General features: G+C 38.5%; 1 protein-coding gene and 1 long non-coding RNA gene across 3 annotated transcripts; one reads left to right on the top strand and one right to left on the bottom strand.

The window, feature by feature from the left end:
• The first annotated feature begins 74 nt into the window (after positions 1-74).
• Positions 75-11,673, top strand: LOC119743222. 2 transcript variants are annotated; one of them, XM_038219610.1, is made up of 7 exons: positions 75-159; positions 3,395-3,477; positions 4,019-4,339; positions 5,465-5,836; positions 7,555-7,722; positions 10,260-10,400; positions 10,963-11,673. In XM_038219610.1, exons 1-7 carry the CDS (start codon positions 148-150, stop codon positions 11,039-11,041), a joined length of 1,176 nt encoding a protein of 391 aa, XP_038075538.1. In that variant the 5' UTR covers positions 75-147; the 3' UTR covers positions 11,042-11,673. The 2 variants fall into 2 exon arrangements, with proteins under 2 accessions (XP_038075538.1, XP_038075537.1); XM_038219609.1 differs by having other exon boundaries at positions 90-159; positions 7,552-7,722.
• Positions 11,674-17,465: 5,792 nt separating this feature from the next.
• On the bottom strand, positions 17,466-19,420 carry LOC119743227. Its single transcript, XR_005272995.1, has 2 exons — positions 18,955-19,420; positions 17,466-18,558 (listed from the first exon to the last, which is right to left on the bottom strand). It is a non-coding gene; the product is annotated as an uncharacterized LOC119743227 (long non-coding RNA).
• Positions 19,421-19,430: the final 10 nt, after the last annotated feature.

Here is a 19,430-nt window from a genome sequence, read left to right as displayed (position 1 = left end):
CAATCGTCGACTTGAGAGGGCGCCATTCAGAAAGTGTGGTTGGCGTATAATTAATTCGCGCGAAGATCCTGCACAGAAAGATTTCACTTGAAGATTAAGTCCAGCCATGGAAGTGAACTTTGGAAAGATTGCCGGTTTAGAAATATAATGAAAACTAAGGTAAGCATACGGCTGGTTGGTGCATAAAGCTTTTGTCAAGTCTATGTCTGCTGCAGTCTCTGCCTAGCGCCTCGCGCATTAAATCATAAATCATGTAAATTAAATGTAACTTTACTTCCGGGAAAGACTGTCACACTGTTGATAGTTTTACATGCTGACTTGTGAAGTTGTGTTGTATTTCATGACGTGACTCGTGACGCCAGTTTTTTCATCATATGGTCGGCCTAGTAGGCCTATCATCGTAATGAGCTGATGAAGTTTGAAAAGTGTTGAAAAGACATGAATGATCTGGGACTGAGAAACAGTTCCAATTTTGTTAGGAAATACTTTAAAATGTTCTTGACTCTCCTTAGACTTCATATCATGATCATGGACTTAGAGTTAGAGTAAACTTTGTCATTTTTGTACATCTGGATATATGCATAAACATAACGCTTAGGATCATCCTAGCTAATCTAGATACTACATTCTTTCCGTTGAAATGTGCCCAGACGTCACAAAATCACATTCGCATTTGCGTTTGCTTTCGGGCAAAGTATGAACCAGCCTTTATAACTTATTGCGTACAGGCGGTACAAGGCCTAGTCTAGTCCACGTCCGCCACCCAGGCTAGGCTAAGTGGTGGACTCCCTTACTGCACTACATTACAGAGGGGTACCTTGTACCTTTGTACCTTGTACCTTGTGGATTAAACTCCCGAACGGTCCACTGGTGATTAAACTGGAAGTTGACAAGAGTGGATTAATGTCTAGTGGGTGCTGTGATGTTTTTGTTGGTTTTGGATGGAGCTTTTGAAGGCGGAAAAAGTTCCGTACCGTATCACCACTTTTTTCAATTAATTTTCAAGCACCAAAAGTTGCATCCTTTATGGTTATTTCCTCCACTTTCCCTCCTGTACTCTCACCCTCTCCTTTCCTTTATTCCTATTTATTAATCAGTCACTTACTTCATTGAGATTCGAACCTCGGACTCTTGCTTGAAACACGAGAAGATCGCTGTTGCAATGTTCAATCTTTGGACGTATTTGAAGTATCCATTGAAATAAACTAAATATTCATGAGAAAATAAATATTCATAATAGCGTATTGCACTATCATTGGCCGACTCATGCGTTGTCATGGTTGTCGATGTCATGCGTATAACGTACCGCTGTCTTCCAGACTTCAATCAGTTTTGACCGGCTGCTTCAACTTACATGTAGTTCTGCACGATGTGCGCATCCAAAATGTGCTCTAAAAACACATTTTTCCTAAATTGCTTTCGCATTGCCGAGGCTTCCTGGATTCCTCTCGGGTGAAATCACAAGGTGAGGTGAAAATTGATGTGAAATTTGGCGGCAGGTAAAGTGGTGATCCAGTATGGAATTTTTTCCAATGTCCCTGCTTTTCTTGGTTCCTGGGTTCCAAGCGGCAGAGGCATACTCCAAATGTGGTTGGACGATGGTTTGGTAAAGGTTTTCTTTAACAGTCTTTGAGCACTGGTAAAAATTTCTTTGCACAAAATTTAGCATCTTGGTAGCTTTGGTTGCTGCATAATGAGATTGTTTGTCTCATTTCAAATTATTTTGAGAAACAACACCAAGGTATTTGTCCTCAGAGACTTCCTGCAGGGTTTCACCTAGGGTACTTCTAGAATTAGGGGTACCGGAGGGGGTCTTAAGTTGCACTGTTTTACTTTTACAGTACAATTAATGCCAGTGAGGAACGGCAGTCATAATGCGGTAATCCTTACTTTTAGGACACCTCTATTTTGTACGAGTTCTGTTCAAAACTGACTTTTGCAGATGACTGTCCAGTACCAAAGTGACTTTTGCAGGCTAAAGAAGTCTTTTTTCTTCAGACAAACTCATGTTAGTTATAATTTTGAAAGCACTTTCAAAGAAAATGTGACTTTCCTACCTTTTTTTGCAGTTCGCCATCTTGCTTTTTAAATTTATTTTCTGTTTGTCATCGTCGTCTTTAACCCCTCATAAATCAAAACCCTGCCCTCTTTCTACAAAATCAAACCTGCTGATATTCAAGAGGTGTCATTGCCAAATGTTCAAATGTGTCAATAAATATCAGAATGTCACTTTTGAGTGTCATAGTCAGCTGTTTTGGTGAGTCTTTTAACCTTTATATAGGAAAGGGGTCCTAAAAGTAAGGATTACCCATAATGCAATGAGGAGGGCGTTCAACCTTGGCTAGGCTAAGTGCAAACTGTTCCTATAATAAGCCTAGGCCTACTTAAATTTACGGGCCTGGTTCCTATAAGGGAACAAAATCCACTTTTAAATATTTGACTTACCAAACTAGTTGGCGACATTATGACCATACAGGTATGTCATAGATAAAGGGCAGGGTTTTGAATTTTTGAGGGAAATTTGGGGTAAAATGATGATGACAATGACACTACCCCAAGAAATTGTTTAAAAATTACGAAAAAGGTGTCATTATATTGAGAGAAGTCTGCTCTAGATTGAAAAGGTTATTTTTGAGTAATAAAAAACATTCTTGACTCCAATTTTATCGAAACTAAACAGGGGCCCTACACTACATGATCGCCCACGTAGCGGCAAAGCCCAATCTATGGTCGGTCACTGGACTAATTAAGCGGACTTTAGTGATTGGCCGACTAGGGCTAGTCATTTTAGAAATTGGGGAACCCCACTCAGCTCTAACTTTAATACTTTTGGAAATTCGAAAATTAGAATATCGATTACTACTGAGCATAGAACTAGAGCTGGGGTTCCCCAAGCTATACTCATGGTTATACTAGCGTTATACTTCTTACTAGGTAGCGCCATTCTATAAACACTAAAATTCGTCGATATTGTGAGTCACTCAGTGATGCATGCCAAATTTTTTGAAAAATTGTGCTCCCTGAATCTGAATCTAGACTGTTCACTAAGGAAGCTACTTCAGCAGGAACAAAAAAATAAAACTCGGCCACCTCTACTTATCCACTTCTTATCCAGCAGTCATTACGGACCAGATTTTTTTACACCTTGTATCTTCCTGTACTGTGCAGAAACCTCCTTTTATATTTGGAGTATACTCCATTCCTGTTTAACTCAACAAACCTTGCTGACATTTATGATCTTTTTCTTTGGCATAATTTGCAATTATTGGAAAATAAGGAACACTTGGAATCTTCAGCTGGAAGAAAAATAAAATAGAATTGGGAACCAATTGGAAGTGTAAGAAGTTCCTGCTAGTTTTTGAAGATTGACGGGTGACTTTTTTTTTTCATACAGAAAATGGCCTGGGTAATATTCGATCCTTCAACTACTGATCTTGACACGTTTCTCAGGGAAAAGGCCCCTTCCAGACTTTACAGGTAAAAAGAACCATGCAAGAATCATAGAGGGACTAATATTTCGTCTGAAAATTTGGTTTTCTGATTGCTTTTGACTATTAAGACTGATAATCCTGAAACTTAATCACAAGATGCACAAGTGCGCAAACAATAGACTGATTGCAGAAAATAACACAGCATATTGGTTGCACAGCATTTCTGCAGTATTGCACAAGTAAATGTACAGTGATTCCAAACAAACAACTGATTTCCAGTCTCTACTACAATGTGTATGCATTATCCACAGATCTTGTGCACATTTTCTAATCTAGTCTGTAGTTGCAAGATAAATCACTCGATATTCTGAATGGTGTATATTATTTGGGGGGTTCTTTTTGCAAATTGTTGGCATTTAGTAATTTCCTTTTTTTCCATTTTTCTTTTCTCTTTTGGATACTATGCAAATATGCGAAATGTAGTATTCTCCCCCACCCCATCCACAACAATATTCATAGTTTGCAGGCAAATTATCAATAATATGAAATAAACGAATATACATTTAAAACATTGTTTTCACCTAAAGGGAGGACGGTGTTGCGTGGATATCTGTCAGACGCTCAACGAGCAATTTGCAGCATGAGGAAGAAACTGGCCATGATGAAGACCTGATCAAAGAAGGATTGGAGTTTGGAAAGGAAGAAGAACTTGAGGAAGAGGAATTTGAGGAAGAGGAATTTGAGGAAGAGGGATTTGAGGAAAAGGGATTTGAGGAAGAGGAAGAGGAATTTGAAGAGGAAGACAGTTGGAATTCTCCAGACTTAAAAACTGCATGGGAGGAGCTGTTTGCTAGGTACACAAGTAGACCCACTCATGAGGCAATTTGCAGCTTTGCCAAGGAACAGAGGTAGGGACATGGATTTTGAAAAATAACAAATTCAAACATTTCATGAAGTTCTGAAGTCGTATCCGTCCTTAGTGATTCCCGTTTGTTATTTCGTTGGCTTGCAGCATTGCTATTATGTTGCTAGGCATGGTAGCTTTGGGCATGATCCCTGGCTACATGGCATACACAGGTTTGTGGCTTCTGACTAGCGCCCCTTGAACAAAACATCGACAAAATGAGGAACCGCCAACATAGGGCTGGATAGCTCAGTTGGCAGAACATCGGAACGGCAGTCCTGACATTGCAGGTTCAAAACCCACCAGCTCCAGTCAATTTCTTTGATCCACTTTGTTCAAAGTTGTAATAATGCACCTAGTTGGTCTCCTTGTGTGGTTTATTTGAAAATTTGTAATAAAACTCTGCATCCTCTCTGATGAGTGATCCACGTTTGCTATTTCCCAGGTTAGCAGCATTGATAAGGCCAAAAAAATATATAATACATGTAGTTCTACTACCCTACCTACCCTATTTTGACAGCCCCTACCCTAATTTTTTGGGGGGCCCAGAAAATGAAGAAAAAAAACCCGAAACCATCAAGTACTACAGGTCTTTTACCCTTGACTACACGCAGACACCTCTGTATGATCGTACACAAAAAAATTGCCCCCCCCCCAAAAAAAAAAAGTGTCCCACCTACCTACCCTACTTTCAAATGTCATGTAATCGGAAGCAGAACTATTTTTTTGTTTGGCCTAATGTTGCAAGTGTATAGTATCTTGAAATTGGGCTATCCGGAGGTCACAAGGTCAACCCTGTTTCAGTCAGTTTGAATCATACATGTCATTGCTACAGCTTGACCTTACAAGCATTGTGAAGACAATGTCAATTTGCAGTGTGTCATTGTGTAGTTCATAATAAGCAGGATTGTTTTTGTAACACATTTTATGCCCTGACTGCAAAGGAGGATTTGGATGCATTTTTTTTTTCCTTTTTAAATTTGATGCTGTTTGTTATAAATATTTTCTTGGCTTAATTTCAAGTGATGGAAAGAAGAAAACAAGATGTTGTCACCAGTTTGTCAGTCTGTAATTCATAAGCCATGTTGAGCGGTTCAAAATGTAACCAAAGTATGTTCTTCAAATTCAGATGCATGGTCGGTAAATGGCTACTACATGCAGCAACAGGCAGTCAAATCGATGGTCTATGGAGTGACATCGCCAGAGCCGTAGTGGAAGGCAAACTGGGCTCAGCGGCCAAAGTCAGCCCTCGGAGAGAAGAAGGCGCATACATGTATCATGTAATTTGCGTCTACAATGACGACTTCACGGACATCGAAGCAGTGCGTGGTGTGGAGAAGGGTATCCGTAGTCTGGGGTTCTTCAGAGATATGATGTATAAGCCCGACCTGTTCACCTATTTGAAGATTGACGACAAGAATCACTACAGAGTGAAACCAAACATATACAGCAGTAAGCTGGATCGCAGCACAGAGCAGCTAGTTTTCAAGTTTACCCAGCCGTGAGTTTTCGTCTTGGCTACCTGTACATCGTACTGCCTTCGGGCATTCCATGCGTTTTGATTGACCATATGATTTTGAATCATACTGACAATACATCAATTTCTTTTAAATTCATGTTGTGTTCTTGTATGATTTAGCAGACATCAGTATTTTGTAGGAAAAAAAACATCATTGCCACTATTTTAATCGAAATAATTTACTTAATAGAAATACTCCTTTTAGACTATACCGATCGACTTTTAGGCCAAAAACAAAAAATATTCGGTGGTCAGACCAAAGTTCCGGGATTGACGCGGGGCCTTTTTTTTTTTTTTTTTTTGGCTTTTTTTTTTTTCCTTTGGCTTTTTTTTTTTTCTTTAAGCTTGGATTGTACAGACAAGGTGGGGTACTATTTTGCTTTTTTGGTGTCCTCATGTACATTGGTGTCCTCCATATTTTGCCTTGGTGCAATTTCCCATTCCTTGGTGTTCTTTGGTAAAAAAAATTGAGGAAGTGCGGCAACAGAGTTCCGCTGTTGGAGCTACCGCAGAACATTTTGGAAAAAAAAAAGATTGACGCGCATGATTAAAATCGACGCGCGCGCTGACCAGAGACCGACTTATTTTTTTTTTTGGCCTTATGTGGCTAGTATTAAATAACCTGCGAACTTAAAACCTGATCATTTCTAATTGAACAAAACTGTAATGAAGAATTCTTGGCATCCTGATGAGAAATAAGGACAAAAAGCCAGCATATAACATGAAAGAAGTGTCACAGCCTGCACTCATTGCGTGCGAAATGTTTCTGGCTATGTCAATAGAGGGCGCTGTATTTCTTATGTTTCTTATGGAAACATATTTGTTCAGCAAACAATGCTCTTTAAGTTCCATGGGTTCCATTTTCCCTGTTTAAACATGGCTATTATTATCAGTGTTGTAGTACTCGTACTCGGTACTCGAGTACTACTCGAGTACTTTTTTTGGAGTACTCGTACTCGCACTCGAATGTCAAAGTACTCGTACTCGAAATGACAGTACTCGTACTCGGGCAGCAAAGTACTCGTACTCGACATGTCGAAATTGTACACGGTCATCAAAGTACCCGTACTCGAATAGCAGTACTCGGGGAAAAAATGTTATAGCTTCACTTACCATGGCCTTATTTTATCAATACTTTCAGTTTGAAATAGTTGATTGGCTTGTGGAGAAATCAAGATTTCCTGATTTTCCTCTGTGCAAGTCCGGACAAACACATTTAACAGCTAGCCGTGAGTGGGTCTGTATATCGGTCTGACTGGGCCTGGGCCAATTACGCAAAATGAACCATTTGCCGTATGGCCGTATTCGGAAATGCGAGTACTCGTACTTGTACTCGTTAGTACTCGTACTCGTACTCGGAAGTACAAGTACTCGTACTCGGCAACCCAAGTACTCGGCAGTACTCGGTACTTGGAAAAAAGTACTCGACTACAACACTGATTATTATTAAGCAATAAATTAGAAATGCTCCATACAAGTGAAGTTAAGAACTAAATGGGTTACACGGGGGTCTAAAATCCGATGAATCTACGGTACTAGCTTTAACTAACCATTTAACTACCTTTAAACAAAAATATTGGCAAAGGTGTACACCGTTTATTATTGTTGCACTTCTTAAATTGCATTTTCCAATATAATGGATCCAATTGTGTGATGACAAATTTTTGTTTCTTTTTCTTATTTTTTAAACTTTACAGCAGGTCAACAGAAGCCAACCCTCAGAGTAAAATGACACAGTTCATGAAGAAGATTTCTAAACCCCCTCCACACAAGCATAAGGCTCCTCCCACGGAAAGGCCATTCCTTTCATTTTTACGGGTGCCTCGTAATTCTGGAAAGCGTATCCGCCGGAGTAAACCTCTAAAATCGTAAGAATGTTCCCAATGGAAATATCTCTGTTTAAAGTTTAAAAAAAATAACCCACTAAACTACCAGATTATTATTGCTTGACTGTAAGTGAATAAGCATCCTTTGAAAAATCGTGGCACTGGGTGTGCTGTCATTTTCAAGAAAAGTGAAATTTTGGTATCAATTTGCAATGATGGTCAGCCGACCGTCGTTGGAAAAACCTTACTTTTTTCAAATACTGCCCCTAATGTAACAAATTTAATTAGTCCACATTTTGTTTGCAATTAGTTACACATTCATGAACGGGTGCAAGCCAGCAAGTCTGGTTCCCTGACCTGACAACTCCCTGACAAAAATGATAAATTGAGAATATAATGAAAAAGTTAAGGAATTTTGGGGAAAAATTTGCTTTGCCTTCCTTTGAGGCATAGAAACCTTTGAAAATGGGCAAGAATCAAAAGCCAGGACTTGAAGGTTTGCAGGGTGGAAAAGTCAGTGGATGTGGGGATTAATCTCTTCTGTGGCTGTGTGTGGTTCTGAAAATAATCTGTTCGGTACCATACATTTCAATCCCGGGACATACCGTTATTTCGTTTTACAGTTTTGGATTTCCTCAAAAGAAAAACAGTAAACAAACCATTGACCGTTTTGTCGCTTTACAGTTTTGTAAAACGGTCAAAACGGTATTAAGATAAATACGGTTTCTCTGTTTTATAAGTTTAATAAAATTCATTACAGCATAACGATCAATGATTTCTGTTTTACAGTTTTACACAAATAACTTTGAAAAACAGCAAAACGGTCAGTATTGAATACAGACTGTTTTTTTTTTATTTCAGTGTCATAGTGAACAGTCCGTGCTGCATTTTGTGGTGCTGGGCAAGATGGATGGAGGGGGACCATGCTTTACATGAAAAAGTGTTACCTCGGCATAATGCGTAGTGTGATGATTCCTGGCGTGACCCTGACCCCCTTCTCACGCGATTCAGTTGGTGGGGCTTAAGAGTTGCAAGCAAAAATGGCGCTGGAAAACTTCAAGGGAGGACATTACTTTTTTACAATGGATACAGGATGGTATTACGTTTGAAGAAGTTGCAGATATTTGAAGGAAATTGGAGTTCGGCGCGGCTCTTCAATAGCCAGTTCGAAAACTATGTCGTGAGAACGAAATGTGAGGAGGGTAATTTGGGTCCCAGGCAATGGCTCGATCCCATGAGGACGGATTAACATTCCTAAGCGCATTGCTTAATTGCAGAACCTAAATCAAAAAATGGTCGCCAGGACTATTGACCGTTTTTCATTGTCATGTTCTTGTAAAACAACACTCTGAAATGAAGCAACTGACCGTTTATCGCTTTCAAGAAAAACAACAAAAAGGTCATTGTTTTTTGTGACCTAATACCGTTTGACCGTTTTACAAAACTATAAAATGACAAAACGGTCAATGGTGCGTTTACTGTTTTTGTTTTTTAGGAAATCCAAAACGGTAAAACGAAATAACGGTATGTCCCGGGATTCATTTCACACAGGAGACTAAAAACGGACAGATCATACTGAAACGTCGAGTTACCAAAACTGGTTCTTTTCATAACCACACAAAGTCGCAGAAGAGATTTGAATAGATGGTGCTATCGCAAACTCCACATCTACTAAATGCCAAGACATGGTATGAAATGCCAGGACGTTGTATGAAATGCCAGGACGTTGTATGAAATGCCTGGACATTGTATGAAATGCTTGGACGTTGTATGAAATGCCAGGACGTTGTATGAAATGCCTGGACGTTGTATGAAATGCCTGGACGTTGCATGAAATGCCAGGACGTTGTATGAAATGCCTGGACGTTGTATGAAATGCCAGGACGTTGTATGAAATGCCAGGACATTTTATGAAATGCCAGGAACGTTGTATGAAATGCTAGGATGTTGTATGAAATGCCAGGACGTTGTATGAAATGCCAGGACGTTTTATGAAATGCCTGGACATTGTATGAAATGCTTGGACGTTGTATGAAATGCCAGGACGTTGTATGAAATGCCTGGACGTTGTATGAAATGCCTGGACGTTGCATGAAATGCCAGGACGTTGTATGAAATGCCAGGACGTTCTATGAAATGCCTGGACGTTGTATGAAATGCCAGGACGTTGTATGAAATGCCAGGACATTTTCTGAAATGCCAGGAACGTTGTATGAAATGCTAGGATGTTGTATGAAATGCCAGGACGTTGTATGAAATGCCAGGACGTTTTATGAAATGCCAGGACGTTGTATAAAATGCCAGGACTTTGTAAGAAATGCTAGGACGTTGTATGAAATGCCAGGACATTGTGTGAAATGCCAGGACGTTGTATGAAATGCCAGGACATTGTAAGAAATGCCAGGACGTTGTATGAAATGCCAGAACATTGTATGAAATGCCAGGACGTTGTATGAAATGCCAGGACGTTGTATGAAATGCCAGGAACGTTGTATAAAATGCCAGGGCGTTGTATGAAATGCTAGGACGTTGTATGAGAGATCAAGAAGATATGACATGCTTTTAATCATTTCTTTTAGTGACTCACTGATGGAGGATAAATCTCAAGCGAAACTGACATCGTTCTTCAAAGGTGTCCCCAGCTCTTCCCCAAGCAAGAGAAAACATCTGTCAGAGAGCCAGAATCTTGAAGGAGAGCCCACAGAGAAACGATCGACACGGTAAAATATGCATCGATTTCCTAATTCCACTAAACACAATATTGGAATGAATATTCTTAATGAAATTTGTGCATAGTGGATGGATTGATCGGTCATAAAAATTAGTTACATAATGATGTATATTTATATTATATTTATCATTTTATTTGTAAATAAATAAATACTATTTATAATATACAATTTCTATAATATGCTTTTTCCTTATATTTCAGTAAAAATAGTGTCACTTTTTCAGCATATTTTTATTTTTAAGGGGAAAAAAATGGGCAAATCATAGTAACTGAAGCATTGCACTGTACAGGGTGAGTAAAAATAAACATGAAACCCAAATGTCGGGACTATTGTTTCGGTGAAGTTCTGCATGTAGCACTTTCAAAATCTAGGATATGAAAGCCCCATTCATAAGCTTTCTTGTAAGTACAAGAATCATTCAAATCACTCGTATATTCTTTAAGTTCTGTCCACGAATCACAAAAAAGTGTCAGTTTTTTTCAGCAAAACAAAAACACTTCACATAGGGATGTGTGTGAATTGTTTTCGTGTGAAATCATTTCTCTCACAGGATGGATGACATCCATGGATCAAGTGAAACGGCTTTGGATCCGGATGCACCCCCACTCCCTGCCTTGAACCCTCCTTAGTTCTTCCGTGAAGTATCTTGCTTCAGTGTAACGAGAATTTAAGAGGAGCATGGCTGGTTATTTTTTCTAAGCTTTGCATCGAAAAAGGCAACACTTTAAGCAGCACTGCTTTTTAAACTGTTTCTGAAATTTGACAGTGACAAATTGCAAAAGAGGAACTGCAACGCGGAATAATAAGGAAGAATTAATTTGTTTATTTGTAGCGGGCTTGAGAAAGATAGTCTCATGCATACGTAAGTAATTTGTTTACGCTTCTTAAAATATGGCAGTAAAGGCAAATACTAGTTTTATTCATACCACCCAAACCGTTTTTCTTCTGTAAGTGCAAACGAAGGAAGAACGTGCATGGAAACTTTCTTGTTGACTTGGCATATGTACACAATTTATCATAGTGTTGTAGTGTTATTTTGAAGGGAGAAATACCCAATGGTTTAGTGATGATATTTACTCTTGCCATTATGAAGTTGTAAATTAGGTGGTATAATACGAAATGGCATTTGCCTTAAGGCCACCAAAAAAATAAGTCGGTCTCTGGTCAGCGCGCGCGTCGATTTTAATCATGCGCGTCGATCTTTCTTTTTTTTCCAAAATGTTCCGCGGTAGCTCCAACAGCGCCCTCTATTTCCGCACCTCAATTTTTTTTACCACAGAGCACCAAGGAATGGGAAATTGCACCAAGGCAAATGATCGAAAGCACCAAGGCAAATTATGGAGAACACCAATGTACATGAGGACACCAAAAAAGCAAAATAGTACCCCACCTTGTCTGTACAATCCAAGCTTAAAGGAAAAAAAAAAAAAAAAGCAAAAAAAAAAAAGAAAAGCTGCGTGGCCGCGTCAATTCCGGAACTTTGGTCTGACCAGAGACCGAATATTTTTTTTTTGGCCTAACTACCATTTTTTAAGCTTTTGCTTGCATCTGTATGAACACTATACTGTGAAGTATATGCTAAAGACTGAAAGTATTGATGTTTTGTTTTTTAAACTCTCGCTAGACTATTTTATGAATAGAAAGTATGAATGCTTCAGAATTGAAGTAATTACTGGTCATCTTTCAAGGCTGGTAGGGCCTATACCTTGAATAGGGACAGCTAATACTTCTCTGCAAAATGGCTGCATTTATGAAATGTTATTAGCGCAAGATAACATTGTTGGTAATGTAAATGATTGACTATATACAACTGGAAGTAAAGAAATATGAACTTTATTTCCAACAATATTAAGCCAAATTTAAACAAATATTTTGCAAGTAAAAAAGAAAGGAGAATTTAGCGCATAAAAAATCTTGGGAAGCATTACCTTGTTATTTGAAGCAAAACGATTTAGATCTTTTTTATCCAGAATATCCAACTTGTGCCATCAGAACATTTTTTAAAATCTTCATTCTATGTAGTTATTTTTGTTATAAAATAGTTTTTAATCCAAGTTGGTGTTATCGACTGAAATACTTTTTTTTTCTAAATTTTATGCAGCTGCGATGCTTTCAAATGGACAGGCTGTCCTGATTTATTTAGTGCTTATGGGAAGATGTGTTGTTTGTCAGCTGGAGTATCATAAACCGCAAAATGAATTGCCTGAATAATTTGTATGTTTTTTTTGCAAGAGAAAGTATAACAATGAGAAATAACTTTGTTGAAATCATATATTTGTGAGATCAATTAAATCAAAATCAAATCCTATATTTTTTAATAATCTGGATATTAATGACCTACTTAGTTTGCAGCGAAGACCGATATCAGACCAACAGTGCTTGCCAAAAGGTTGCCGTGTATTTTTATTTTTTTTAAATGCAACATATTTTACACTTTTATTTTGCCCAATTTCTTGTCAATTATTTTCTGTCCACTTTTCCTTCATTAGTGCTAATATTTTTTGTCTCATTTTATTTTCATGTAAGTTTGATGTGAAGGCTTCATTGGAAAGCAGTATTTTAAAACTGAAATGGACTACACACTTTGTAAAGATTACAATCAAATAAATCAAAATATAAAAAAGTGCACATTGCTTGTTGGAATTTTGTTGGAAAACATTTCATTCGGTTTAAACGGGTTACGTGGAATAAACTACAATAAAGTTTATGGACATCGTTTAAGGGGTAAGTATAAACAAACAGTAAATCAGGCGCAGATCCAAAGGGGGTTTGGGGATAACCCCCTCCCCCCAGCTCTGTCAAAAATTATTTTGTTTTCATAGAAATTCGTAAAAAATAATGCGAACACCCCCCCCCCCCCCTGCTCTGACACCCCAACAATAATTATCCTGGTATAATGACCGCCTGTGCAAAAATACGGATAGAGCCAGCTTACTTGGTGGTGGGGGGGGGGGATTTGTACATCATTCTGTAATCTAGTGTTAATCGCCGAATTTGAACAGCGCTCCCTATTGAAATATGCCATGGTCCCCCCACCCCAGTTTTTGAGCATTTCAGCATTTTTTTGGCTGATGAAAAGCCCCCCCCCCCCGCACAAATTCCTGGATCCGCCCCTGTAAATGATGTTACATAATGAACGAGTTCATAACTTCAAGAAAACAGAATGTGCATTGTGCGGTCTCGAGTTTCATGAAATTCGAGTCAAGTTTTTAATATGTTTCCCTGTAACTTTAACAATAATCAGGCACATTTCAAAATATATTTGGGCCTTATTTTTTATTCCTATTTCGAAAGTGCTAGATTCCAGCCGACGGAACTCCAACGGGGGGGGGGGGGGGGGGGGGCTGTTTCGATCACTCTTACGGATTCATGAGTTTGTAAATTTTGTATGTCTAGTCGCGTCATCGGAGGAAATTGTATTGTGAAAATAGTATATCGAAGTTTCAAAGTTTGATCATCAATTGAAAACAGGATAGGGCACGGGTAAGCTTATCTGGGTATTCTATTTTCCTTCTCTCTACTATATGAAGAGTGAAATTAGGTACCAGACGAATTAGAGTTACATTATTGACAACGACTCCAGTTTCTAGATTGAAATACTCGGGAGAAAAAAAAACATACCGAGTGATAGCTCTATTCCGTTCGATTCGATTCATCTATTCGATTGAATGAATTCACTCTAAATCGTTCTGTCCCTAGATTCTGCCGGATGAGAGAATGCCCACTCGAATAAAGTCAATTTTCAATATTTGGATACACGAGAGTTCTATTTTATCAACAAATCATAAATCCATGACTTTTTATTATTAGAAAGACTGAAAGAGCCATCTTTCATACAAAATGGGGGGGGGGGGGGGGGGCAATTGGAAGAGCCACGCATCGCCAAGGGCCAAACATCAGGAGCACTCACTATAAGCTGTTGGCTGGTATTTATATTCATTCTGTAGTTTTCGAGACATTTTTGAGCGGAAATTTTCAGAACTTAATTTCTGGTCGCAAATGAGCCGCTAAATTGCCTTTAAAAAGGACAAAACTGATATCTTGCCCACTAGACAATCATACTTTTCATAGCAGTATTTAATCAAAAGATGATGTAATACAAACATTAAATTTTAATATACATTTAATAAATGGAGCGTATCCATAACAACAAATCGGATTTCAACTTCACCTTTTCTTTAATGGAAAAGAAGAACATGTATTTTCAAAAAGGGCGTTTAAAAAATTACACAAATTGACAAGTAATTCAAATTGGTACCGAAACGGAGGGTCTCAGAGCTGGTTGTTTTTGTTGTTGAGAGGATTAACAAAGACAATGTCCTCAATGTCACACAATGGCTTAGCACCGAGCTCTTCTGATTCAATTCCAAGATGAAACTTCGTCCGATTAAATTATTAATAGGCGATAAATAAGTAACGTTCAATTCGATAGCGCACAGGTCATTCAACTTGTATGCTTTTAATATTTGGTACAAAGCTTATATTCCCCACCAAGCTGAAGGCGACTAATGTGCCAAATTCCAAAGACATAATAGAAAGGGGCCAGTCTATTTTCCTGTCACCTCTCATTCTCTTATCCGCGTTCGCTGAGGACAGCAAACATTGCTGTGTGACTCTCGTGAAGAAATATTGCTGCTATTCATTCCACTTCGCAAAATGTTTAATGAGCTTGAACTTTCATCTTTCCTCGGAGACTTGGCTTTGAAGCCGAAGCCATGGGATAACTTGTATGCCGTTGACATTTTACGCTGAGACCGCCCCGAGCACCGCAGCTGACAGCCAGCACACACCGGAGAAAATCTCGCTGTGCCAAGCCGCACTCGATTAATGAATAACTGCGTTATCGGTGTTTCGTAATATGATTGGTTTAGACTTATACACCGCTGGGATACTATACCACGAAATTAGTGCCGGGCAAAAGATAGCAACAGTAATTTGCGTGATTAATAATCATCTAGAGTGCAATATGGCTCTGAAACAATTCGTTATAAGTGACTCATTGTTTAAAAAGCCTATTAATTCATTCAATTATTTTGTATATAGTCAAAGTTCAATACTTAGAAGAGTAAATAGCAGAAGAGAGGGTATAATTTGTAATTCATGTGCGTATGATTCAGTAAACTTAATTCATTAGTTTTGATAAAACGTTAATTGCTGTGTCGGACGATGCCAATTATTTAAAGATAAGTAGGTGCCAGTTGAGAGTTACATACTGTAACTGGATTTTTCTAGAGGGGGGCAAAACATATTTTTCCCAAACAATTCTTGTATTTCTCAACAAATTCTCGATTTATCAGTTTTAGAGGGAGCAGGGACATTTCCCCTCCCCCAACTCATTAAATTTACACCACTATTACTTCGCGCCTCTTTTTTTCTCTCTCTTTTCCCCCCCCCCCTTTTTTTCGGTGGCTTTTTTGCGCAAGCGCCCCCCCCCCCCCCTCACGTCGCCCATGGTGTCGTTCACCTCGTGAGCTAGAAAGCAGCATTTGCCATAAACACCTGAAGTATAATTTTAAGGCACAGTTCAACCTGGTTTTAACTATCCTTATTTATCATAAGGCCCATATATAGGCCTAGGCTACATTTTTTTGGAGGGGGAAATGGTTCCCTGTGATGTAATGTTTGGTTTGAAGTTTTCTTGAGGACAAGATTTTCAGACTCTTAGGGAAACTAAATAGTTTGACACATATTTGTTTGGGGGAAGGGGGGTGTTCAGTATGCATTAATCAGTTTATGCATTTGCCTTGTAAAAACCACGGTGGAAATTTTACCAAACGTCCCATCAGACCTATTCTGGTTTGCTCACAGTTTTGTAAATTAACAAGTACATTTTTTAATGAAATTTGTCCAACTTGAATTCACATATATTCAAGTTAGTGGTGCTAAAAGCGGACGTTTTGGCTACTTCAAAAAGTATGCATCCCTTTTATCAACTTCAATCTCATCAACTTTCAATCAACTTGAATTAGTGTCAAAGCATACATAGAATTGAAGCTGACTGGGCGTACCATGAAATGAGATTGAGACATCGCAATTGTCTTCAAAGCAACACCATGAAGTAGGTCCACGGCCATGGGCGTCAATCCTGTGGGGGACAGGGGGACATGCCCCCCCCCCCCACACTTTTTGAAGGGTGGGGGACACAATATCAAATGTCCCCCCCCCCAGATTTTTGAACTCGTGCCTCATTTACAGGGCCCTATTATGTACTACAATGTATCTTTTGCTTAGAAAATATTGGTTAAAGTAGTCAGGAATTGCCTCAGATCACACCACGTGAGCATCTGGAATCCGATTTTTTTCCGGGCCCTTAAGCCCTTAAGCCCGATCCCCACGCTGTAAGGGATTCGCACTTTGCGCTCGCATTATTTCTGATCAAGGTATGCCCCCCCCCCCACACTTTTGAGAAGAATTGACGCCCCTGCCCACGGCTGAAGTGTTTCTTATTAACATTTACGAGGGCGAGCCTTACTCTCTTTTTTTCCAAAGAGTGAACATTTAATCTCTAACCCAGTGAAAATTCACTCCCATCGACTGAAACAAGGGACCACACGTTTTAGAGGGAAATTGATTCAATCGAAAAGATGGAATTTTTCACTCAAGCTTCGACTGAAGTGATTCGTTTTGCCGATTATTCCAATCTAAAATTAGAGTGATTTTCACTCTAAAATCGTCAACACTCTAAATAAAACTAATAAGTTCAAACTGTTGCGTAGAATTTTACTCTTTGTGGCGATAAAAAGGCAACGTGGTCGTTTGCGGGGTCAAACGCTACACAACAGGGGTTGTGTTGAATGTGGTCAATTCTGTGTAAAAAGTTTACCCAACGAAGTCAAAAAATTTACCCACTTTTTTGTGTCAAAATTGTACCCAACAAATGATTGCCCTTTCAATTGACCCCGCAAATGATTCACTGTTTAATACTCAACACTGTTGTGTCCTACATTATTATTAGTAATTTCGCACTTTTTCCCCAAAAGTTGTCATTTTAATCCAAACATATTCATTTTCGCAGCATATTCGAATACATAATACATGAACATAAAGCAGTTATATTTTTGTAACATTTTTTCATTCATTCGTTTATTTTCATTTACAACAATCAAATTAAAAGAGTTGCATTTGTGTCAATAATTTTTCGTTTAATTTTACATTCATTTTGTAAACATTAATTAAATTAAAATCAGTTGAAATGGACTAAGTGTGTTGATATTTCCATGTCACTAAAAAAAACATATGTTGCACACTTAAAAACGAGAAAAAGATTTTACATTTTGGTTAAGTAGTCAGATTCGAATTAAACACACTACAGAAATGCTACTGTTTGATAATTTGAAATTCGAAGGATTTATGTGTTATGTTGTACATTGTTCAATGTAATTTGGGTTTTACGCCCCCCCCCCAACTCCACCTCCACCCCTAATAAATCCGATCAAAAATAAATTAATGCAAATAACCTACCAGCGTTATGTTTTATACTTTTTAATATTTTTCCCATGTAAGTACAAACTCTGAGTTAATGAGTGTTAACATCCTCATCAATAAAATGGCAAACTGTTCAAGAAATTACCCCAAATCAATTATACTGACTTCACGAACCTTGAGCATGTTTGAAACTCATACCTTGACTTGAACCTACATTTTTTTCTATCTTGACAATGGAGAAAACTTAGTTTCAACTCTGTGAGACTTTATTTCTTCAATTAACACATATTATTTGGTTTCATGTGCTAATTAAAACTTACAATGGCCACAAAGAGATTCAATGCCCCTCCAACAAAACATGCACATTTCTATATACAAACAAAAACAAATTAACACCTGCGAGTTTTCATACAACAGCTGTTGAGTGTAATTGACTGAAACCTTGTGTGCAACACAACTTGGATACTTGTGTTAATTAGAACTTGACTTATCTTACAATTATGTGCCTATCTTTACAAGAGGGGAGAAACTTTGAACTCTATAAAACATTGTAAATAGAATAAAATGGAGAATTCTTCCACAACAACAGCAACTGATAAATGTGCTATTTATAAGTTTGGATTGATTCATGAATTTAACCTTTTGCCCAATCTTTGCAATCAAATTTTTTATGGTCCCTCATCCAGTGGTCAAGTGGAATGCTGCAGTGTCAATGTCATTTCTGTGAACGGAAAATAAAAGGAGATTTTTATGTTGCTATACATGCAAAACGTTAGTCGCAAAAATCCTCCCAAGTTTATACATGCAACATTGAAGTATCCAGCCGACGAGGGGAAGGCCGGGGTGGGTCTCTGTCGACGTTTCACCATAATTGTATTACCCGTTCCCCCCTTACCCCGACCCAAACCTGGATGCTCTGCTGACAGGCAGGCCAAAGAACTGGGGTTTGATCACTTTGAATGTTACAATACATGTTAACATGTTCGTTATTCACAACATGCCATTGCAATCACCACTGACCCTATTTTGTCACACATGCTTTAAATACAGAATATTGCCCACGTTTTCACAATGACGTCTTGTATTAATCATTACATTGTGAAAAGTAAATAATTACCTTTAAACCGAGGAATCAGGGTTTTCGAATTCCACTCTCGCAGCACGTTGGTAACTCCACCATCCGCCATCTTGACGGTTACTGTCGTTTTCGAGAACGTTCTCTAGGCACCACTGGGCAATATTTACCCATTTGAGAGCGTATCTGCTTATAGGATAGATTTTGTTGTATGTCGCAAGGTCCACTTGACCTATAGTAGCGAGGAAAATGTGCTTTCTTGCGCTTACGTTGCTTACAATTTGAACATGTTCGGTTATACCTTTTGAAGGGTATACTGCATGGCCATTTTGCCACTTAACCCATAATTGGGTTGGAAAGTGCTCAACTTTCACCCAACACATTTACTCAGCAAAATTTGACCCCTCTTTTCATACTCCCTTTACTCTTTGGAAATTAGAGAGTACGGCTGCATTTCAATTTCTAGTTCAGTTAATAATTTATGCTATAACAAATTCAATGCACGGGTGCAGATGACA

Source organism: Patiria miniata, unplaced genomic scaffold (assembly GCF_015706575.1).
Source record: "Patiria miniata isolate m_02_andy unplaced genomic scaffold, ASM1570657v1 HiC_scaffold_6, whole genome shotgun sequence".
In the NCBI taxonomy this organism is placed as follows: Eukaryota; Metazoa; Echinodermata; class Asteroidea; order Valvatida; family Asterinidae; genus Patiria; species Patiria miniata.
The sequence above is the reverse complement of the archived record's forward strand: the minus strand, read 5'-3'. Positions and strand labels throughout refer to the sequence as shown.

Bases quoted from the DNA above. Each gene is read 5' to 3' on its own strand.
- LOC119743222 (XM_038219609.1), top strand. The intron at 4,340-5,464 runs GTAGGGACATGG...CTTCAAATTCAG, and splicing joins AGCTTTGCCAAGGAACAGAG to ATGCATGGTCGGTAAATGGC. The intron at 10,401-10,962 runs GTAAAATATGCA...TTTCTCTCACAG, and splicing joins ACAGAGAAACGATCGACACG to GATGGATGACATCCATGGAT.